The sequence below is a fragment of the Glandiceps talaboti genome, chromosome 16 (genome assembly GCF_964340395.1).
Source record: "Glandiceps talaboti chromosome 16, keGlaTala1.1, whole genome shotgun sequence".
Taxonomy (NCBI): Eukaryota; Metazoa; Hemichordata; class Enteropneusta; family Spengelidae; genus Glandiceps; species Glandiceps talaboti.
The window spans coordinates 1,370,651-1,395,841 of record NC_135564.1 but is presented as its reverse complement, the minus strand read 5'-3'; the positions used below and the strand labels follow the sequence as shown (position 1 = coordinate 1,395,841).

At 34.5% G+C, this 25,191-nt stretch overlaps 2 protein-coding genes across 4 annotated transcripts in view; one reads left to right on the top strand and one right to left on the bottom strand.

The window, feature by feature from the left end:
- The window catches only part of LOC144447029 (sorting nexin-4-like), a 28,797-nt gene extending 11,385 nt beyond the window's left edge, over window positions 1-17,412 (top strand). For 2 of the 3 annotated variants that reach the window (XM_078136898.1, XM_078136896.1), the window contains 10 exons: window positions 117-317; window positions 1,571-1,591; window positions 4,970-5,025; window positions 7,772-7,844; window positions 8,729-8,856; window positions 9,200-9,289; window positions 10,076-10,169; window positions 10,301-10,449; window positions 10,956-11,070; window positions 11,313-17,412. In XM_078136898.1, coding sequence (XP_077993024.1) covers window positions 117-317; window positions 1,571-1,591; window positions 4,970-5,025; window positions 7,772-7,844; window positions 8,729-8,856; window positions 9,200-9,289; window positions 10,076-10,169; window positions 10,301-10,449; window positions 10,956-11,070; window positions 11,313-11,360 — 975 coding nt within the window. In that variant the 3' untranslated portion in view covers window positions 11,361-17,412. The remainder of the gene's footprint in view (window positions 1-116; window positions 318-1,570; window positions 1,592-4,969; window positions 5,026-7,771; window positions 7,845-8,728; window positions 8,857-9,199; window positions 9,290-10,075; window positions 10,170-10,300; window positions 10,450-10,955; window positions 11,071-11,312) is intronic. The other variant, XM_078136897.1, reaches the window with a different exon arrangement.
- A 612-nt stretch (window positions 17,413-18,024) lies between these two features.
- Window positions 18,025-23,501, bottom strand: LOC144447030 (techylectin-5B-like). Its single transcript, XM_078136899.1, has 5 exons — window positions 23,384-23,501; window positions 22,217-22,418; window positions 21,147-21,289; window positions 19,675-19,942; window positions 18,025-18,364 (listed from the first exon to the last, which is right to left on the bottom strand). Exons 2-5 carry the CDS (start codon window positions 22,389-22,391, stop codon window positions 18,108-18,110), a joined length of 843 nt encoding a protein of 280 aa, XP_077993025.1. The 5' UTR covers window positions 22,392-22,418; window positions 23,384-23,501; the 3' UTR covers window positions 18,025-18,107.
- Between the last annotated feature and the right edge of the window lie 1,690 nt (window positions 23,502-25,191).

Below are 25,191 nucleotides of genomic sequence, written 5' to 3'. Positions count from 1 at the left end.
CTACTCTTTCCATATTTCACCCACCTCTCTCATCCTAACTACTCTTTCCAAACCCATTTCTCCTCTATCATCTAAACAGACTTAAAATCTCTAAATTCTTCATCTTGTTTCACCAGGGAATTATTCACTGGCAACAGTTCACAACAGCTGATAATTTTGATCCTGACTTTATCGAGAGAAGACGAGTAGGATTAGAGAATTTTATGTTACGAGTTGCGTCACATCCAACGTTGTCACAAGATAAATTATTCCATGCCTTCCTACAACAAGAAGAAAATTGGAAAGAAAGTGTGTATGAAACAGGATTCCAAGCAAAGGTAAGACATTTTCTATTTGATTCTATATTAAGACTTCATTGGAGTTGTTGATATTTGTGCCAAGTTTGAATGAAATTGGCTGATACTGCATGACTTAAGAAATGGCTGTGCACTTATAAATGAACATACATACGCATGCTTTATGAAATAAACCACATACAGAATCCCTTATTGCTATGCTGTATGATTTGGATGCAATAACAATTTTTTCCCAATCACCATAAAACAGCAATATTTTTTCCAAGAGCAACGTACTGGACGGCAAATTCTGTTTGCCTAGTAGGGATACAGCTAATTGAAAAAATATATATGCTTTAAGTTTGACCAATGTACTCATGTCATATTGCACTGCATCATGTCACATAGGAAATTACCACCAACCCTCGTCTTGTGTTTATCAATCAATATTTCTTATTTCTTTGATGGTTGTATACATACATACATACATACATACATACGTACGTACGTACATACATACATACATGCATGCACACACACACACATACATAAAGACAGACATAAAGACACACATTCATAAAGACAGACAGACAGTCAGACATCTTTGTATCTTGAACATACCGAAGGACAAGTTAGCTAACTGTTTGGTTTATGTTTGTCTCTTGAATACACCCACTGACTTTGTCCATATCCATCTCTGATATCTTGCAAACAAGCCACATTCAATGTGTCAGTCAGTAATTTGAAAGTTAATTCATCATTAGCTGTACGGTAAATTGCCTGCATGTACTTGCTGACGTCATTTTCACTTATACCACTGGCTTATTCATTGAAAGACACAATATCATGAAAAAGGCTGTATTTGATTTGAAAAGAAGATTTAGTGACATATGGTGAGAGCTTTACTGACAACATCAATAGGAAATATGTGACTGAGGGTAATGCACTTCTGATTTGCAATATTGGGTATTAGTGAAAGATGATAAAGAGAAAATCATGGGTATAGATAATATGGTGTAGAATCATTCATCATCCTTGTATTATACAATGTGTTGATGTGTTTTGATGAGCTGTATGAGAATGACATTCCCTAGTATTCATACCTAGCTGTATGAGATTCCGTTGTATTCATACCTAGCTGTATGAGATTCCGTTGTATTCATACCTATCTGTGTGAGATTCCCCAGTTTTCAAACCTGTCTGTGTGAGATTCCGCAGTATTCATACCTAGCATGTTAACAAATACCTTTCTATTTGTGCTTTCCATTCTTTTTTTTTGTAAACGCACTACACAGCTTCAGGACCATCACAAAGATGTATGTAGCTATGGTAACCATTTTCTTGTCTCGTTGTTATAGTAACAGTCATTTGTTGAGTTTGTTGTTTAATTCCTCTTGTATATTACACTGTGTGTTGACTTCAAGTTTTTTTTTTGGAATTCTTGTTCTGTCTTTATAATATATTGTGTAATTATTAGATGATGAAAATAATTAATGGTTTTCAGCAAAATATGAAGGGAAATGAAATGAAACATCAAAGAAATTAGTTATTAGAGTCATCAAAATCAAATTAATTTTGCTTTGTTATTTACACAAAGGGAATTGAATGTTTTGTATAAAAGAGATGTTAATAACTGTACAAAATGTGACTCGCCTGTCAAGTCTGTTAAAACCAATACAACAAAAATCACTTGATGCAGAGTTGTCAAGATACCCAAATTAGTTTTGTGATTTTTCCCACCAAAATAATATTTTCCCACCAAAACTATATTTTCACTCCTAAACTATGTTTTCATGCCAAAACCGTTATTTTTTCACCAAAGTAATCAATATCAGTAACAATATGTATTCTTTAGTAAGTATAGTCAAACATGTATTTTCCTGTCTGAACCATATTTTCCAACCAATCCATAATTTCCTGCCAAAACCCCATTTTCCTGTCAAAACCCTATTTTTTTAGACCAAAACTTTGTTTTTACCATCAAAACCTTATTTTTCTATGGAAACCATATTTTCCGTCCAAACACCATCTCAAAAGTCATTGTACTTTTACATTGCTGTATACATTTAGAACTTACTTACAGTTCAAAGTTGACCCAAATGTCCAATCCATTTATCCACATTGAGAATTTATTTTAGGATGAAAAGGATTTGAAACATGAAAATATTAGAATATATCTGCAAGATCAGTAATTAAGGGAATGTTTTGTATCCTGTTTAATTAAGTAGAGTTGTACCCAGGAGTTATCTGTTTGTGTATTTATGTTTCATGTGTCACCAGTATGTGTGTTTATGTTTTCATGTGTCATCAGTTTGTGTGTTTATGTTTCATGTGTCATCAGTTTGTGTGTTTATGTTTCATGTGTCATCAGTTTGTGTATTTATGTTTCATGTGTCATCAGTTTGTGTGTTTATGTTTCATGTGTCATCAGTTTGTGTATTTATGTTTCATGTGTCACCAGTATGTGTGTTTATGTTTTCATGTGTCATCAGTTTGTGTGTTTATGTTTTCATGTGTCATCAGTTTGTGTGTTTATGTTTCATGAGTAATGTTCTTGATTAATTTCAAGTTTTACTTCCTCTGTAAGTTTTGGCTTGCACTTGATATGAATGCATGTAAGTGCTTATTTGTGTGTGATGATGACGGACATGTTTAAATGTGCAGTCCCCGGACAAATTATTGCATGGCTTGTATGAAATAGTGGTTTATTCATGTTAAGGTCAGTTGTCATAGTAATGTAGCGTACATTTCATGTAGATAACATAAACTCATCATTTTGACATTAAAAAATATTACAGAATGAATTATACATTCCCGAGTGAAAATTTACTATTACAATTAGTTAATTATATGCATGAAATATTTAGCTTTTTGAGCACATTCTAGCTTTAAAAAATCAAGGACTAAAAAGTGTACACTCTTTCTTTGAATATTGGATCAAATCAAGGAAGTCATTCTCTTTTTTGTTTCTATATTCTTAACACTACTCAGCTCAATGTATAGGAGAGATTCTCCTATTCTAAATTCATAAGGTCATTCAGGATGATAAAGTCGATCAATAACACTCAAGTTTTTGTATCACTTGGGAAGCAATGTCTTTTGTCACTCAGGATGGCTTGTACTAGCTGTCTTGGGAAACAATGTCCTTTCTTGTCACTCAGGATGGCTTGTAGGTGACAGTTACAGTCTTATCAAAATACAAACAAATTGAGAAATTAAGTTGAATGTTTTTCAAAAAATTGCATTGCAAAAAGATGCACAAAGTGTTAAATTGTTATTGTACGTACAATAACAAATATTTTACACATTGTTTAATGGTTTGCAGTTTATTGAGATGTGAACATGGACTTGGTATATGTTATTTCACATTATTTTTTCAAGTAGAAAAACATGGTGAAGCTGTTTTATCAAATAAAAATCCAAAATAAATACCAAATTCTCATCCATATGGCCACTTTAAATATTGATGATTTTCTTGAAAACAATGCTGTGAATCTCCAAATTTTGTTTTAGTATTATTTCAAAAGGACCAGGAACAAGCTTATGGCAAAGTTTGGAAAGAATTGAAGAACTCTGATTTTCAGGGAAATTTGTGAGGAGCATTCCATGTTAAGGAAAAACAGATAAAAACTTTTGTAAAACACTGTACACTCACTGTATGTAGTAAATCTCAGACAACCATGTTTAGTTAGGTGAAGTGAATTATAGCACTGTACTTGATCAATTGTTGGTCTTAACATACAGATATTGATTTATGTCCAGGGTTGATATGCTCCTGGAAGGTCATATGAACACTGATGTGTCAGGGTAAGCTTTGGACCTGTGCCATTGACATAAAGAAATCATATCCTGTATAAGGTGACAATAAGTTATGACAACCAAGGTCAAAGGTCATCACAGAAGTCAGGATGTTACTTGACACACTTTATCTTTATGACACAGCTTCTGAATGTCATTTATGATAGTGTCCTTACAAAAAACAATCATCATAAACTGTTAAAACACAGTTCAATATCCACATTTTGTGATAAATGTCCTTTAAAAAATTTAAAAAGTTCAGACGGTTTAGCAATTAAAAAGTATACAAAAAAAGTGACAAAAATTCGTAATTTTTAAAAAACAAAACAAACAAGAGTGTTGTACTGTGTACAAGAGGAAAAATATGATTTTTCTATGAAGTAATTCAAATGATTATGTAGGAAGTACAGATGATAGTAGATTTGATCATACATCTGTCAGTTTCCTTATCTAGCCAAATCAATGAAAAATCTGACTTCTCAAGTGACAAATCAATCATTGACATCTTGTTAGCATTTGTTTGCATATTCTAGCTGTGTTTGTTGTAAAATATATCATTATTATATGACTTAGTGATGTACATAAATTTTGGGGAAGGTTTTGCATTTTCTGTTGTTGTAACTTGAAAGAACGAGTATAAAAACAAGTAAGGAGAACGTACAAGAAAATAATAAGAATGGTGAAGTGTGATGACCTCGCTTGAATAGTGAGGTCAAGGGTCATACTTGAATAGTGAGGTCAAGGAGCAACCAGTATTGATGATGCCCATTTGTGTATACTGTGTTGTCCTTCGCTGTCACATATAGCACAGCTGTCAGGAAATGCTGTCATTTAATTGTTCCTTTCTCTAACTGAAGCTAATACCAGAACATTTCCTGTTTGTTTGTTATCTACAGAGTGATTCCAGGTTAAAAAGTTTAAATGCGTCTTTCCGTTTAAAGAAGCCTGACAGGTACGTGCTTAACCTTTGACCCTATTCAAATATATCATTCTCATTGAAGAAGCTTAACAGGTCAGTCTTCCTACCCTCATTGTGTTTTCCCACCAAAAGTTGGTACACGTTATAAATTTGACAAGGGTATCATTCTCAGTGAACAAAATGAACAAAATGGTCTTACAACTTCACTGTTTCCTGCCAAAATTTTATACAAATTATAAATTTGAAAAAGGTGTCAATAATCATTCTCAAAGAAGAAAAGGAAAAGGTTGTCGATCTCTTCAACTTTTACTGTGTTTTCTTGCTAAAATATGTTACAAATTTAAAACTTTTAAAAAAAAGGTATCATTCCTGATGAAAACATTGAACAAAATGTTCTTTCAATTTTCACTATTGTTTCTGAGTCACTACAATATGTTACAAATTTGAAATTTGAAAAAGGTATGATATTTCTCAGTAAATACATGTACAAAATGGTATTTCCAACTTTCACTGTTGTTTCCTGCCAAAATTTTGAAAAATATTCTTGAGGAAGAAAATTAAGAGGTTAAATATTGGTCTTTCAAATTTTACAGTTGTTTTCCTTGCCAAAAGTTAGTAGTAAATGTTTTACAGGTCTGCCACTTTTTACAAATTATAAATTTGAAAGTGCAATTCTAATTGAAGAAAATAAACAGGTTGTTATTTCAACTGTCACCGTTTCTTCCTGCTAAAATGTGATGTAAAATAATTCATTCTTCTGCCATGTTTAAAATTTGAAAGTATCATTCTAACAGAAAAAGACATGATTAGGTTGGTCTTACAAATTTTACCATGTTTTCCTGTCATAAATTCTTGCAAAATATGTCATGTTTCTGCCACATTTCACAACTTAAGATTGTGAATACGTTATTGAGAATTCAATATGCTTACATTTCCATGAACTAGATGGTATAATTTGGAAGGGGATAATTGGGGTTTGGGAGGGGTAATGGGTGGTGGGGGGGGGGGTGGTGGTGGTGGGGGGGTGTTGAGATAAAATACAAATGTTATTGTGATAAGTAGTCTTAAAATACATAGTCGCTTCAAGTACTAGATTCTAATAAAGTAACTTCACTATTTCTAAGATAAATTAGTTTGGTAATCATGGACACCTAGTCTAGAGGCTATCCTTGGCTTTGAAGAGAAGTAGTGAGGAGAAATCTAGATTTGAAGAGAAGTGGCGAGGAGAAATCTAGATTTTAAACCAAAGATAGCCCACAGACTAATAGTGGCTGGGTGGTGACACTTGCGAGAACAGCCAAGATGGCTACCTTAGTCAGCAGAAATACATATGCAATAGATAAACAATGAATGTTCATGGTATTTTCACTGAAGGTAATAAGCACTTAGGAGTCATGAATATTCAGTGTTCACCTATTGCATATATATTCTGCTCACTCCTGTGAGGCAGTGTGGCCCATAGCAAAAATCTCCAAATGAGGTACATTTTCAAATTGGCGTTTATGTAAAATCACATGTAATGTCACATTTCAATCCTAATCCCTAATATGGGCTTTAAATAGATAATGATTGTAAACCATGGTTTAGTGGATTTGTAAGTATACTGCTAATCCTGCACATGTCAAACACTGAGTCAACATTTTGACAGCTAAAGGGCATAAGAATTAAGTAAGCTATTTGTCATTAGATAAGGACAAACATATCAATTGATAATTTATATCTAAACAAGGATACTCAGGAAACCACCATACTTCCTCAACTCCATAGTTTGTCAGTTGTTCACTTACAAACTGGCTTCTTTCCAACTGTACAACGATGACTCATTTTGCCTTTACTTGGGTAGAAATGTCAAACTTTGTAACACTAGAAAGGGATACATCCTGTTGAAATTATGTCAGAATGTTTTAATAACTTCTTATCATGGGGAATTCTGTTATCCATCACATGACATGAAAACACTACAACACTAAATGCGAGTAAAGAACAATTCTGGTGAATAGCCCCCTCTATTGACAGCGATGGAAATAGCAAGGATACAATGTCTGTAATCATAGATGTTGGAGTAGTATCTTTCTGCAATTTAGAATTAGAAGAGAATTATAAGTATTCTTACTCTTCAATGTTTAACAATCCAATATTGTAGTACATATAGTGGTGTTTTAATAGCACCCTCTGATAATGTTACTGATAGAGAATGGATCATTGGTATAATTTGACTAGTAATATGATGATGTACTGTACTCTCTCAAAATCACCAGTGAGGGCGTTTTAAAAAATAAGTCAGAGTTTAGCACTTCATATAATGTAAAAGTAAAATCATTGAACCTCCCTAATGTGATTTCTTATCATAAATTCATTTCTGTACCTTTTATGGCATAAAAATGAGTTATTTACTGGACAATAATGTTTCATATTCAAAGAAATGAATGGACTACATTTCTTGAGAATTCCTCTGAAAAATTGAAAGACCTCAGAGTCATTCCCTAGGAAATGTGGGATAATAGCAAGGAAGATATTCCATAGGGAAAATTGAAAGACAGCATTCCCTAGGAAAAGTGGGATAATAACAAGGAAGATATTCCATAGGGAAAATGGGAAAATTGAAAGATGTCATTCCTAGGAAAAGTGGGATAATAACAAGGAAGATATTCCATAGAGAAAATGGGAAAATGGAAAGACAATTTCAGTGAAGACATGTAGATATTTTTGAAGTAGATAAGAAGTACAATCGATTAAAAAAACTAATAGTGTTTAAATTTGTTTTAATTTGTTTCACCAGGCAATTTGAAGAAGTTAGGAATTATGGAGCAGATTTACATACAAATATTTCTAATCTACTGAAAATAAGAGCAGTAAGTATAACAGAATACTTGTACAGATTTGTGAAGTTTAAAGTGGCCATATGGATGGGGATCCGCTATATATTTTGGATTTTTAATTTATAAAACAATTTTATCATGGCTTCCTACTTGACAAATCAATGTGAACTAACATAGACTAAGTCTGTGTTTGTCACTCTGTACATTGTAAGAAGGTAAACAATGTGTAAAACATTTGTTATTGTACGTACAAATAACAAACTTTTTACACATTTTAAAATCTTTTTGCAATTGATTGAGTTATAAACAAGGACTTGGCATATGTTGTTTCACGTTGATTTTTCAAGTAGTAAGCCATAATAAAATTGTTTTATAAATTAAAAATCCAAAATAAGTATCCAATACTCACCCATATGGCCACTTTGAAAAATAGTAGTAAGTAAAAGTAAAACTACTTCTGTCTTAAATGTTGACAAAAGTCCAGTGTTTGTTAAATTTAATAGAGCCATGCAAATGAAGGTCTGTGGAAAAAGTACCTGTTGACACATTTTGAAAAGTTGAATGTAGATATTATGAAATTCACAGATATTGAAGACTGTGTTTGTATTTAAGAATGGTAAGTAGGTAAAACCAAACTGAATGTGCCAAATGTTTTACTAGTAATATAGAGTTCCTCAAATTATAATGCAAATGTACAAGATCTGAGAATCAAAGTAAGTTTTACCCGACCCCCCACCCCCACCCCAATTATTGCCAAGGTTCCCAAGCCATATCACAAGTATTGCAGTGCATTTACAGCAAAAGTACAATGAGGGTATTGAGTTGAACATTATTTCTAGAAATGAAATTAGAATTAGAAATGAGCAAAAAGATGGTTGTATGGTATCCATAAAATTCATTCCTTGTTTTAAATTTAGAAATTAGCAGAAAGGTTATATGGTCTCCATAAAATCCATGGCAACTATGGACGTGTGTTCAGTGAATGGAGTGGCATTGAGAAGAAGATGGGAGATGGTTTACAGAGTGCAGGACATTACATGGATGTGTAAGTTGATAAAGTCGTCACCTCAAGGCCTCATTTGTGTTCTTAGAAATGATCTTGAAAACATTATTTGCTGAAGTTTGGTTTTGACAATTTTGTCATATTATGTATAATCACATGTAGTGCGCACTTACCGTGTGTGTGTGTGTGTGTGTGTGTGTGTGTGTGTGTGTGTGTGTGTGTGCGTGCATGCGTGCGTGCGTGCGTGCGTGCTTGTCTGTCTGTGTCTTATAAATACCTCAAGAACAGGTGAATGGATTGCAGTAAAACTTACATCTGAGACAGATAGTATATTGACCTCAATCATCAACTAATTGTAACAGCATGTTGTATTATTGTCACACAGCTATGCAGCCAGTATAGACAGTCTGTTAGAGGAGGAAGAACAATATGCTGACCAGTTAAAAGAGTATTTATTCTATTCTGAGGCACTCAAGTAAGAAAGAATTAGAACTGATACCAATAATGTCTCAAAACTAGACTGAGTAACATTTGACCCATCATAAATGTTGTGTACCCTCGAGTGGTTTAACCCAAACCAAGTAACATTAAGATTAGGGATGTTAGAGTACCCACTAGGGCAAGAATGAAGAACACTTGGCCCAATCTCTGGGTTGTAACCCCAAACTGGCCATTTGTAACCCAAACAAAATGAAGGAGATAGAAAAAAACCTCGACATATTGTAAAAGTAAAAAATGTAGTAAAGAAATGAGACATTTGAACATTTCAATTAAAGGTTATTTGTTAGATCAGTGTCACACTTTTTGATGTACTTTACAGATGTGAAAAACAAAATACAATTCAAGACACAATACTGCTATAGTGCCGAGTTGTTCATCCACCATATTTGAAAACACATTGAACATTCAGCATGTTCAAAATTGGGTTATCGCCACCCCTTTACAATACAAAAGTCAAAAACCAACTACAGGATGAAGAAACTGACTGGTCCTTTTTCTACCACTTGGTGGCGCTGTACAGTTCATAGTTTTATTGAAAGTTGAACAAGATACATGTATTCTGTAAAAATCGAAAACAATTCTCATCTCAAAAAGTGTTGATCACAATTATTATTTGTGTTCCATATTGATGTAAGTTAATCCTAATTCAAATAACATGTTTTCTATTTATCAACCCCCTATAAATTCAAGTAACATGTTTTCTATTTATCAACCCTCCCCCTATAAATTCAAGTAACATGTTTTCTATTTATCACCCCAGGTCAGTGTGTAGGAAACAAGAAGTAATGCAATATGAACTAGAAAAAAATGAAGAAAATCTCAACGCTAGAGTCAAACAGAAAGAAGAATTAGTTGTAAGTATTAGATTCATAGTAACAAATAGTCAATTCACACGAATTCAGGATTCCATGCCACAAAAACCTAGCTGGTATCCCAGAGCAAAAATTGATTATATGGTAAATCTTTCTTTCTGTGTTTCTTCCAGTCTGGCCAGTCAAGTGGCTTTTCCTTCAAAGGCGTGACCAAATTATTTAAAACAGAGACACCAGAGAGTAAAGAAGCCAAATTGAAGCAATTAGAAGAACAAGTTGATGAGGCTGAAGAAACTGTAAAGAAATCACAGGAAGAAGTCACGTAAGTTAGCTAATATACTGTGATAATTTAGTAATAAATTTATAGAATAATCATTCGCACAAAAACTATGAAAGGTTGTCAGAATAAGATTTTTACATTATCATAGCAAAATTTTATTGGTTTCAAAAAATTAGTACATACTTGCATTCTTAGAAGTGAAATTTGATTGGTTGGTTGGAAGACAAGTACATGTATTTGCATATTAGAAAACGAAATTTGATTGGTTGTCAGCTACATATATTTGTGCAGTGAGAAGCAAATTTGAATGGTTGTTTAATAGAGTCACTAGTAGTACATGTTTTTGTACATTAAGAAATGAAATTTGAGTGGTGGAGGAATCGTGGTCAGAAGATGAGTACGTATATCGTTGTGTCAGTGCAGTAAGGTTGTATCTGCGTATACAGTTGCATAGCAGATACAACCTTACTGCACTGATGCAACGATATTTGCTTATTAAGAAATGGAAATGTTATTGGTTGCTGAATGTTGTGTTCTCCTTATTACAGATCTTTCCTAGACCATGCATTGAAAGATATTGAAAGGTTCAGGAAGCAGAAAGTGAGAGATCTACGAGAAATTTTTATAAATTATGCTATATTGCAGATCAAAATGGCCAAAAAGGTAAGTAGTGAACACGTTATCTCAGTAACTGTGCTGCTAGTACATGTTTGCTGATTCCCATGATGCAATGTGTGTCCACTGAACAATGTATGAGGAGCAAGTTTTAATTTGTGTTTCACAGCAATCACATGCAATGTAGGTGGTGTAAAATTGCTCATGAAATTACTGTCCAGACCCAAAGTTGATGAACAATGCCTTTATTTTGTGCTATGGTTTTAAATCTCATATTGTCTTACTTACAGGGTATAGCTGTATGGACCAATGCAAAAGAATGTTTTCAAAAAATGTAATATTTCCATAATTTTGGTTACAAGAAGAAATATCCCCCCTTCCAGAGTGTGAGAGGTGAGGTATAGATAACAAGGTGAAACAGATTAGATCGGCATCCCTGGCACAGAGTTGCACTTTGTTACAGTGTAACAGATACACAGGTTGTAGTAACAGAGTTGCAGTGTATAGAAACATTGCTGTTTACAGACATGGTAGTGGACTCTGTAGAAACTAGTACAGTCTTCAGACTTTGAAACAGGACTTTTATTTGGGGAATATGTGCAAATTATCAAAAAAATAGTTCATCAATTAATACCCAGCTATTCGGTCGATGTAGAATGCCAAACATGAGACATAGAGGAGAATATGATTGATGGTAGCTTGAAGTGAAGGTGGCCATTGCTTCAAGTGAAGTAATAACATCAGATGAATCACTTCAGTGTATAAGCTGATCAGTACCTTGCACTTTCCCACCAAAACAATTGGAACAAAATTCTTGTGTATGTGTCACTTTTTGCCGAATTTGAATTTTATTTTGTACTGAAATCAAAGAAATAATAATTCTTTATTGACCAGTAACAAAATAGTTCCTGTCACAGCTACTGGTGCTTTGTATGTAAAAGTTGTCAACAATGAAAGTAAATGTAATTTCAGCACAAAATGTGTTATATTTAAATTTTGCTCTTGTCAGTTATATTGAGTCACCAAGCCTTCATTTGGTGCAGAATCCCCATGACCTTTGACCTTGTAGCACAGCAACTCTATTGGTTGATTTAGCCAAGATTGTGGACAGCTTACCTTTCTTTGTGAAACTATTCATAAGAAACTCATTATAATAATGTATTCAGTAAAGAAACTTGTTGCAGTAGCTCTGAGGAAAAGTTATACTTCAGTATTCAGAAATAATTGTTGAACTAGCCATGAAATGTTGTGAGTGTGATTTATAGACGGGAACACATCCAATGTAGAATATTTAATCTTTTTGTTCAAAAGTTAAAAAAAAAATTGACATCAAACTCTTGAATTCTCTTTGTATTTTATTTGTCATCTCAAAACACAAAACAAAAACAGTCGCGATTTTTTGCAAATAAGTATTTAGCGTATGACTATGACATCATATGCTAATTCACTATTAGCATACCCTTGCATGGGCTAAAGCACAGACACCACCATCCTTGCAAACCATGACCGTTTTATGATACCTTTCTTAATGAGCCAGTCCCTACTTTGAAGTGTAGTGGAAGAAATAACATCTCTGGTTTGTGAGAATGAGCCACCACATTTCAAAACATACGTGTTTAAAGGGGCTATGATATGTTTGTTGCAGGTAGTTTTCTTGTGCATAGTAATTAAATGGTACCATAATATTCTACTTACTGAAGCATACTTAACCATCACTCAGAGAAACGACACCTTAAGGCATAATATCTAAACAATCTAATGACTTATTATACACATACACTGAGATATCCAGGAAACACTATTATGCCATCAACTTTGATAACAACACTAGATTATTATAGTTTTGATGCCATTGAAAGCATACATCAATATTTACATTACTGTGTTTCATGGAAATATTTTTACTCAAGTGAAAAATTTATAAACTTGGCTTGTGCCACTTTGATGTCATGTAATGAGTGAAAATGTGTCTTTTGTGACCACATATATATCGTTGATTTAAAATGTTTGGTTTAACTTGTGTGTCTTTCCATAATGAGACTTCCTGTCCATTGATACAAGTTGAGTGTGCTTAGTTGTTTCATATGCAAGGTTTCACTATCTTAAAGGCCCATGTCAGACAAGGATATTTGGATGAGAAAGTTGTCTGTCAAAGATACAGAAATTGTTTGTTGTCGCCAAAAAGAGTGACCCAATCTAATGTTAGTATCTTCACTGACAAGATAGCATTATATAAGAACCAGGGATTGAATTGTGGGCCTATAAGTGTATTTTCATATCTACCATAAATAAACCAGAGACATCTGGTCACCTTCTTCCCACCATAGACCCCCCCCTCCCCCACTATCTCCACCCACCCCTCACCACTACTATTTCCCGACCACACTACATGTAAGTTAATCTTTTTCTATTCACTTTCTGTCGATGTATTGAAAGTTAAGATTGTAAATATACTCCATGTAAATTGTGAACCAATACTAATTCAGTAAACTTCATATTGTATCTCAATATATATTTATTTAGATTGGTACAAGATTGGAAAGTTGGTGTTCAATCCAACAACAGAAATGTTTTCAAAGTACAGGGTTTGTTTTAATTATATTTAAATAATAACACATGCCAGTGAGGACAATAGTCTATTTAAAGAACATCATGTGATTTGATTCTGACCAATGACAGCTTGTGTAAGAACATTTAGGTGTAATAAACTATGATAAAGATATGACAGGCATCTAACATGTCATATTTATTTTGGCCAAATCAATTGGTTTTGAATTGTTTCACGATGCTATTAGCTGTAGAACATGATGTTGTCACAATAATGCCCTCAACTGTAGTGATAATGCCATGAACGGTAGTGATATTAAATACCGTGAACTATTGCAATAATGCTCCATACTGTAGTGATAATGCCTTGAACTGTAGTGATATTGCTCCAAACTGTAGTGATAATGCCATGAACTATTGCAATAATGCTCCAAACTGTAGTGAAAATGCCTTGAACTGTAGTGATAATGCTCCAAACTGTACTGATAATGCTCCAAACTGTAGTGATAATGCCTTGAACTGTAGTGATAATTCCCCAAACTGTAGTGACAATGTTTCGAACTGTAATGATAATGCCCTGAGCTCTAGTGTTAATTCATTGAGCTGCAGTGCCAATGCCTCAAACTGAAGTGATAATACCATGAGCTGTAGTGATAACAACCTTAGCAGTCATAAAGCCACCCTTTGCTGTGATAGTGGTGCCTTGAAATGTAATGATAAAATACCTTGAGCTGAGGTGATAATGTCTAAAGGTGCCATGATAATACCCCTACTGTGATATCTTGAGCTGTAGTAGTAATACCTTTGCAGTGATGCTAATTCCCTTGGCAGCAATGATGGTGCACTGAAATGTAGTGATAATGCACTAATAGTACCCAGTGGTGCTGTGATAATAACCTTGGTAATAGTGATAATGCCCTGATCAATGGTGATAATATCCCATGCTGCAGTGATAATGTCCTTGGTACTAGTGATAATACTAATGTCTATAGTGATAATATGCTGAGTTGCAGTAATAATGCCCTTAACCTTTGCAATGTGTTTAATGACATGCACTTTAGTTCCTAAATACCTGCTCTATTATGCTTGTACCTTTGGCAATAAAAACATTGCCTTGAGCTGCAGTGATAATGTACTTAACTGTAGTAATAATGCTTTTAGCAGCAGTGATAATGCCTCTATCTATAGTAATAACACCCTGCACTGCAGTGATAATGTTCATAGCTGTGTTGATAATGTCCATCGGAGAGATAAGTCTTAGCATTTTTGTTCATGATGATTTATATGTTAGCCTGCTGTGCTACAGTGGTAGCAGCCATGTATTATTCCTCAGTAGTTGTATACTCTATAATTTTCAGATACACTATCAGGAGTGGACAACAACAATAACAAACTTCCAACAAATTTACACTTTTCAGAGTATTGTAGCCATTTTGTTTTGTTGCATGTAAATTATAGAGAATTATTAAAACACCATTTTATATAAATATGATATGGTTATATTAGTCAGAAAACCCTATTAATGTATGCATATTACATAATAAAAGTTGTATTGTGATTTGTGTTACAGTATTTTCAATGAATTACTCTGGTACATTTGCATGTGACATAATTTGGGGTATATTTTCTTTTCAATCTATTCTTCTGTTGTATTTTTTCAAAACATACGAAGTACAATGTTTAAAGAGGGGAAATATCTACTACTGCAGAGAACATGAAGAATGTAGAAAATGCCACTGCCTGGATTGGTTTTCATTTATAATTTACATATTGTAATCTTAGTGCTATAATAGTTATTTCGTTTTAACAGTTACAGTTACAGTTAATTAAATAATTTCTGTTACTTTTTGATCAAGAGAACTATTCTCAGTTCAAATGAATGAAAAATATGTGGGGTCTCCCAAACAAATTTATGTACAGGCTGTATAAATAGAGGTGAAATGATATCAAAATTCATCCATTTTAGAATCCAATATGGCCACCATTTTAGAATCCATTATGGCTGCCAAATCCAATATGGCTGCCGCTGACTGCTCGAGAAGAAATAAAAGATTGTTGGTTTCCTTGCAAACAATATGCTGAACAAGCTTTCACATGGCAGAATTTGGAATTTTGTCAGTGAGGTGCATTCTACCTTAAAATGGGTAACGTGTTTGTGCTTGACTTATCCAAAGTAATGCTTTGACGTTAATGGAGAAAAACAAAATATTTGTATAACTGTGAAAAAGATTTGAAATATTTTCCATTCCATAAAAGTACATCTCTGAATTCATTCCTCTTTAAGCAAATGGTCAGTATTGTGCTGCTGTCATCAACCATAGCAAACTTAGGGGGGGGGGGGGGGGGATGCAAATGAGGTAGCCTTCTCTTGTACTTTCATATTAATTTAAATTATCCTTGTAGAGTACAAACTCTGTTAGCAAATTTGGGGAGAGGTAATACATCCAATGACATGCAAGCATTTACAAGTGAAACTTATACAAACTTGGAAAGTAAACAGTTGAAATGGATTTATAACACTTGGCCCAGCATGTTGAAAGTTCAGAGACAAGTATGGCTTGATAAGAATAGATTTATGGCCTCTTTACATGTACATGAAATGCCAGGGGTAATTGAAATTCATCTGTGAATGTGAGGTATTGTGTAAAAAGGCCATACAACTGTTCTTATCAAACCATGAAATGTGATACACGTCTTCCTTCTTCCAATATACCTGCCAAGTGTTATTAATCCAATTCATTTACTTTCCCTGTTTGTAGCAGGTTCTACTTGTAAGTGCTTGCCTGTCGCTGATTGTATAAGGAAAATAGTTAACTGGTAATTTTGATTAAAAACACCTGATGAAATCAATGAACATTAAGAAGTATTATAGTAGTAATAATAGTGTATAATATATTATACCATGCACAAGCCAAGTTGAACAAAAAATATGGAATATATACTCTGGTCGTTCTATGTCACAACAATGCGCGTCTATGTCACCACAACGCAAGTCTACATCACTGATTCTGCTGTGTTAAAAATGTGAGTTAAAATGTTCAAACTTGTAAGTACTTTCCCGGATGTTTCTTTGATATTACTGGTGCTGGTATAATTATGTTATTCCCAGTACTTTTCTTCATTCAGCCCGAAATTTCACATGACCTATGGATTTGTCACTACTCATCGAGTGACTTGTAGTGACAAAGCCCCTTAGGTCACTCATATTTTCCTTGGCTGAATGAAGAAAAATATTTGGAATAGTAATATGTAATTAAAATAGTAAATAATAGTACTGTATTATATACTTTATTATACATGCCATTTGTATTTGAAATTGGGATCATTTGATTTGAGTCTCCAGAAAATTACAACAACAACAACATGGGATCATGGATTTCTACTCTGTTATAAGAATTTTTACAGCTGAAGTGCAATTTATTTCAAATTGACAAAATGGTATTATGATAGTTATCTCATAAAATCTATCTAAAATTCTATGTTTACGTCATTTTTTTTTGTGTTTTCATATATGTTATTCTGTATCCAGTATGTTTGAGAGAAAACGAAAAAGTTGCCATGCAATTATTTGCAAAGTTTGCTTTGCTTTGTTCAATGCATTATAAGGTATGTATTTTACTGTAACTGCTACTGTTGCTATGCACATGATTGCAAGTTAAGCAAAAGTATTGACATATTCATGTTTTGTAGACAGTGAGAATTGATCGTGAACAGTTGAAATTATATAGACTCTATTCCATTCAATACATTTATTTGAACGGTTCCTCTTTCATGATATTCGATATCTTTAGACTTACTCAGAATAATGTTTTGTCCATACAGAATATGGCAATAAAATATATTCAAACATGAATTAGAAAGTTGCAGTGATTTATAAGCTGCATGTGTACGATTGTGTGTCTGTGTTCTTTGGGGTACTCAAATGTCTTGTGCAAGAGGGATATTTGAATTCTGTCAGCAAACTTGAAGGCAGACAGACACGCACGCACATGCATGTTATAACTCCCTCATAGATTGATTTTGGAAACCCATACTTTGAAGGTGTGTAGGCATTGGTGTCACATGTGCCAACTTTAAACCATGAAGTACTGCAACATATTTTCATTAAAACTAAAACTACATCAACAAGCTGTTTAGTACATGTGTACTTTGTTGTTATCAATGTATGTGCCAATTGTATGAAATTTTAAAGCAAAATTCTTGAGACACCGTCAATAATACAGTATGCAAAGAAATCATTAAATCTCAAAGGACATAGATATTTATCAACATCTAATCAGTTTCTGCCATTCCCACAAAGAAATTGTGTACCAAATTTTATTGGAATCAATGCTGCAGTTTTTGAGATACCGTCTACACATACAGACATACTGACACATAGACAAACATACACAGACAAAGTATTACATAACCCTTCTTTACAGCAGGTAAAAATGATGATGCAATGATCAATGATTGAATCTGGTTTTTTTATTCATTGTATTTCATATCTGGGCATGCAAAATATGAAATATGGACATATAATGATTTACTTTTATTTAGTCCAGAGGCTTAACTTTCATCTCGCTTGTTTTGAGGGAATAGTAATGGCCGTTTTTAGTAAACTTGTCCCACATAACACAGCCGTCATTGTCTGGTACTTTGCCCTGACGATAGCTAGAGTTCAGATTTGAATTAATACATGCCTTGTACCACCATCCACCATGACGTGCCACAGCACAGTTGTTACTCCAGCTATCATTGTCAGCATCCATTGTAGTAAAGCCCATGTTTTTGTGATAAGATAGGGAGTCACCTGTTACAAAATAATGTAATACAACCCATTAATGGTTGGCTAACATAACAAAAGGTCAGGAAAGAGATATAAACCTTGTGTACATTCATAGATCTGCATGTCATAAAGTACATATAGGGCTCCTTTACAAGATTTCAAAGCTGAATAAGATAAAGAGATGCTGTTTGACCAATACAAGTGTACTAAAGACAGAAATAAGTCTGACTGGACTTTTCCTTTAAGTTGATAGCAGTAATCAATACAAGTGTACTAAAGACAGAAATAAGTCTGACTGGACTTTTCCTTTAAGTTGATAGCAGTAATCAATACAAGTGTACTAAAGACAGAAATAAGTCCGACTGGACTGTTCCTTTAAGTTGATAGCAGTAATCAATACAAGTGTACTAAAGACAGAAATAAGTCTGACTGGACTTTTCCTTTAAGTTGATAGCAGTAATCAATACAAGTGTACTAAAGACAGAAATAAGTCTGACTGGACTTTTCCTTTAAGTTGATAGCAGTAATCAATACAAGTGTACTAAAGACAGAAATAAGTCCGACTGGACTGTTCCTTTAAGTTGATAGCAGTAATCAATACAAGTGTACTAAAGACAGAAATAAGTCTGACTGGACTTTTCCTTTAAGTTGATAGCAGTAATCAATACAAGTGTACTAAAGACAGAAATAAGTCCGACTGGACTGTTCCTTTAAGTTGATAGCAGTAATCAATACAAGTGTACTAAAGACAGAAATAAGTCCGACTGGACTGTTCCTTTAAGTTGATAGCAGTAATCAATACAAGTGTACTAAAGACAGAAATAAGTCTGACTGGACTTTTTCCTTTAAGTTGATAGCAGTAATCAATACAAGTGTACTAAAGACAGAAATAAGTCTGACTGGACTTTTTCCTTTAAGTTGATAGCAGTAATCAATACAAGTGTACTAAAGACAGAAGTAAGTCTGACTGGACTTTTTCCTTTAAGTTGATAGCAGTAATCAATACAAGTGTACTAAAGACAGAAGTAAGTCTGACTGGACTTTTTCCTTTAAGTTGATAGCAGTAATCAATACAAGTGTACTAAAGACAGAAGTAAGTCTGACTGCACTTTTCCTTTAAATTGATAGCAGTTGTCAATACAAGTGTAGTAAAGGCAGCAATAAGTTTCATATTTTGTTAATTCTAGTCTTTGCAAAGGGCAATGTCTATGGCTCTATGGAAACTGCACAGATGGGTTGTCTGAACTCGTGAAACTAGTCTCTCCCTGAACTGTCCCCCCTCCTCTTCCCACCCCACGACAGTGCCCACAACATAGTCATCATTATTATCATACCTGCAGTTCCAGCATAGGTTCCTATGGAGAGCTTGTATTTGCTCCGACTGTCACCAACTTTGAAATTGTGATAAATGGCGTACTTCATATTGCCTTCCCAGTCTTCCAGATCAACTCTCAACTGATAAGTTCTACCTGGTTGATTGGTTAGTTGATGGATCTTTTTATTACCCAACCAGAATTCCCCGGTAACGTCACCAAAACCATGCTCATATTGGACCCAATTTCTATAGAATTCCTCACTGCCATCCTGTCGTCGTTGGAAGACCTGTACCAATATGAGTGAATATTGCATTTTTAATTGTTCAGCCCAAGGAGTACCCTGGATCAGGGGAGGGGTGCTTGGTAGGAGAATGGGTACAGGATCTAGGAGTGATCAGGGAGGGGAACTTGGTAGAATAATTGTACAGGGGTGCCTTGGATTGAGGGAGAGGGATATGGGGAGTACTAGGGGGGGGGGGCATCATTATTTATGACTGGCGCAGTGGGGGGGGGGATTTAGGGTGGGGTAACTCAAAACCTGGGGAGTGAAAGGGGGGTTACCCAAAGATTGGGGAGTGAAAGGGGAGGGGCTGCTCAAAATTTTACATGTTAAAAGAGCACCAGAAAGCATTCTTTTAGTCCTTAAAATTCAAAAATGTATGTATGTATGTATGTATATGTATGTAGGTAGGTAGTTAATGAGTTATGATGACGATAAAATGGTGTGGGGGGGGGTGTATGAAAAAAAATGTGTCGGGGGGGGGGTTACGAAAAATTTCAAGCCAGGGGGGTCACTCAAATTTTGTGGATTTTCGAAGCAATTCCTCCAACCCCCAACCCCCCGGTCGTAAATAATGACGGCTCCCTAGGTAGAAATGTTGTTCAAAGTACTCTTGATTGGGGGGGGGGGGGGTTTGGTAGAAGAATATTGTACAGGAGTACCCATGATCGGGGGGGGGGGGGTACATGATAGGAAAATGGGATTCAGAGTAGTGCTCTGAGGGATTCAAAACAAAAGCACAAACACTATCACGATTCAAAAACCGGGAATCAAATCGGTACATTTTGGCCAACAAATGATAGGGTTATGATTCGAGTGACTACGAGTATGCAGTTTTAACAGCGCCACCAACGTTATTAATCAGGACTCCAGTGACCCGAAAATCACTATACAATCAAAATATACATGTGTCCAAAGGAGGGGGCGGGGGAAGGGGGGCGTCAAACCCTCATTAATGCTAAGATAATCAAGTGGAAATTATCATAATATATAAAATCCTGATACTTTAATAGTCTAGTCGTTATTTCTTTTCGCTCATCGTCGTAAACAACACCCTCTTTTACGGCATCATCCAAGACGCACTTTGTATTTCGCAGTGTCGCGGAAGAAATAACAGCTCTGGTTTGTAACAATGTTTCCGCTTTGATTTCGATTTTTGTTTCTTTCAAATTGTTTTAGTACATTTTCATATGCAGGACGTGATACTCACAGTCCATCCTCCAGACCCTGTGTCCATGTCACAATATACATTGAAAGCTTCATCACTGCCTTCTGGTTGAATGGCGTAAACACCACTTGTTTGGGATGTAGTTTTCAGGATATCTGCACAGTCCTTTCCAATAGGTTTCAAATCTACAAATATAAATAAACTATTTATCAATACACACATACTAGCTCAGGCAACTGCGTTGATTCTCTGAGATACTATTAAACAGTGTAATACAATTTTCAAACCTTTTTTGTTTGTTTGAGCGTGCAAATTTGCGTGCACACGCTTTTACAAGTATGAATTTGTATGTATCTGTGTGTGTGTGTGTGTGTGTGTGTGTGTGTGTGTGTGTGTGTGTGTGTGATTTATGTATGTAATATTTGTATACTAGCTGTTGTGTGATTGGCTGTATATCCGCGTACACCTGTTTACCCTTTGATTTAATTTGTCTCGACACGTGTACAGTGAACACATTTAAATCACCCCTAGTTAGATTTAATGGCGGAGAAGTTAGCCACGGATAATTCGAGTTCTACTCCTCTGTATACCTGGTGTGATGACGTCTCAGTATGTCGGAAGTCAGCAACAGTTGCCAGTTTTATTTTGTGGCCTCTGGAGATGCTAATACGCGTACGTAAGGTGAGGAGTTTTGTGTTGTTCTACTCTTAGACTATAATTTGTACCGAGTCAAACGCTGTCTACAGTCTGTAGTCTGAACGTAAAAATTGCTGCACATAGATTCTTATAGACCGAGGAGGCTCTGACTGAGTACAGAGTCAGACAGTCTAAACGTGGGACAGTTGTCTCATGATATGTCAATATTTTACATTCAAAACAGAAAATAGCAGTCTGGTTTGGCACAATGTTCACAGACATCGTGAAGAAATTTGATGCAGGTTTATGTTAAGGTCAAAGAACGATATTTTACTTCTAAGCAAATGTAATGTCACAGTTTTTAAAAAAACACTATTGCCTAGCTACATCCGGGCACTATGTCATATATACATACACGAACACATGCATGCGCACGTACCCCTCTCTAAAAAAAATAAAAAAAAATAATCACTGACCTTCAGTGCAGTGACAACATTCATCTACCGTCTCCTTCAGGGAATCTATCTGGTCTTGGAGATCTTGTTTAGTCAAAGCTCGTCTGTTCACGTCAACAGTGTTGTCTCGCCCATCAGTCCCAGTGTGACCAAGCGAGAAAACGAGGGAAGCTAACAGTAGAATGTACGGTGTCATTATGCCAACGAATTTTATTTCGTTTGTCTGAAATTAAACGCAAGACAAAGGGATAGATAAACATAGGGTACATCTCACTGAGATACTCAGTGTCACATCCTCTAACACGAATTTGTAACATTGACGTTTATTTTCTGTTATGAAGCTGATTCGTTGGTATGAAAAAGTGTGTACATTATGAAACACACTTTGTAACCAGTAGTCAGAAATTGCATTAAAATGAAGGCAACTTTTAATATCGTCGCATGCACAGACGCATTGGGCCGAGAGAATAACATTAAACAACCTTGTAACCAACATTTACCATTTGTTATCAATTCTTACGAGTCCTACAGATATGACTTTAGGTCTTGTATGAGTAAGAAATGGCACAAGATATGCAAATGAAACACCAACAGAAAGAAGACATGTAAATGAAACACCAAAATAAACCAGATATGCAAACTAACTAACTAACCTCTTAGGGCGCTATTGACAGCCGCCAAAAAGCCAAATTCACTTAACTGTTGTTTTAACAAGTAAGCGTCACACACACACACACACACACACACAACTCCGCCGTTTATAATAACCAGTGTCAATTATGCTTATATTACCGTGCAAACAATAAAAAAGAAGCAACGTGTTTAGTCTTTTATTTCATAAACGTGACAGGCAATATTAGACAAAAGGAGAAAGAAAATAAATAAATATTACTATTCACAATATGTTGGTGTTTTTTTTTAAATTACAACAAATATATGACACCAAGTTACAAGAATCATGGATAATGAATTTGGTTTCGGAGTGGTTTAATAGTGTAAAATAGATCAGATAAATCCCCCCTCCCCCCAAAAAAACATTAAAAAAACTAACTGCTTCGTATGTTAAAAATCGCTTGATTTGGGACCTTTGTGTTGGGCCATATAATATAACAGAGGAAGATTTCCCTCGGCAGATTTTTTTTTCAAAATATGGTGAGAAATGGTTCAGTGAAATATATGAATACTTACCGAATTGAAGAACCAGACAAATTATAAAACGGAATTACGGTACGTCGAACAACTGTAACACTGCACTTCTTTGCAAACCAGATTACTTTGCAGTGGTAGGCAACAAAATATATACCTTTCTTATTACACCTACGTGATCTTTCGTCCAATCACGTGATGCCAACTGTTTCATTTCATTTAAACAAATAACATCTATTTCCTAATCAACTACGATGCGGTTTATACCAGCACAGGAAACGCCCTACCCACGTTAACAATTTTCTCCACACCATGTTTTCAATGTCTGGATATCTATCCCGTGTAGCATTTGACTCTTTCCGTTTATTTTATGTTAATTTAAATTAATTTACTTTACATGGCATTTCTTCAGTGAAATACATAAATCTTTTTTTCATTTACACATCAAAGTATACAGTAACACAGTAATGGCTTGTTCTTTGCTGAGTGGTTAAACCACTTGCATCTTACATATTTATTTATTTGCCAGAAGTCGAAAAGAAAAGAAAATTGACATATCAAGTGAGGAAAGGAATTAGTTTCATAGTAAATACATCAGCAATGAATATATATTACCACTGCTGTCGAGTTCGAGCCCACTTATACAATTTGACCACCGAACGGTTCGATTCTAACTAACAACACATGGTTTCTCCTGAATACTTCATGCCTGTTTGTATATAAAACAAATAATACCTACGTTTTTGTTTACGTTATATATCCAGATACACTAAAAGGTTTTTCAAAAAAAGGAGACGAAATTTAGCTGATAAGAGTTACAAAATAGGAAGGCAAGAATTATACATTTATTGAAATGGTAGGTACATTATAGGGCAAGGCTGTACTAATAAACTTTGCGGCTTTTTGTTGTTAGTTTTGTTTTATGATGAAACGTCTTATTTCATTCCACCATCTAAAGATACATTGAATTAGGTTAACTAAACTACCTAATGGGGTAAATAGGGTGTGTGAGATATGATCTATGACGACATCATTAAGACATTCTTGGGGTACCAAAATTCGAATGAAAACGTCAACCTCTTGTATACTAAACCAACTATCACACTATGTCGATGCCAATTTGCTTTAATTTGAAATTTGTATTTTGTCTGTTGACTTTAGCCGAAAATAGTATGTAAGTAAACGGAATGTGACAATTTAATAACTATATCAGGTTTTTACTCTGTGGAATTGATAGTGTTATGAAGTAGTATAGTATATGTCGCAAGCTTGTACGATTAATAACGTTTGGCATTTAATTATGAAAAACATATTAATGTAAATAACACAAAACTGTAATAACGTAAAACGAGTGATATTGAAATACCAGTAATAGTAGTAAATGAATTTTAAATTTGGAAAGCAACAACAAAGTAAACTTAATTAATTCATAGATGTCTATAATTAATCATATTACAATGTGCATTGGGTTCTGATACTGGTCTTGAAAGCGGGTTGATGGTTCATGCTGTGGTGGGTAAGGAAAGAAAACCAGAGTCACGTAATTCTGTTGATGTCACTAAATTCAAAGCACAACCAATAATACAAAGAGTGTGTCAGATTATTTGTTCTTGTTGACTGTTAAACAAGAACATTGTAATGAAAAAGGGGCGATTTGTTTTGGTAAAATAACCATAAGTAAAATGAAAATATAATAAGTAATACCATGTGTACTTCACTTTCAAACAATTTCCTATCATGCCAATGTCTATTCTTAATTAAAGTGAGAAGCAATAATTGATATCTTACGAAACACATACCTAGTAGATATAAAGTTAGATTATATGATCACACATTACTTATCAGACAGG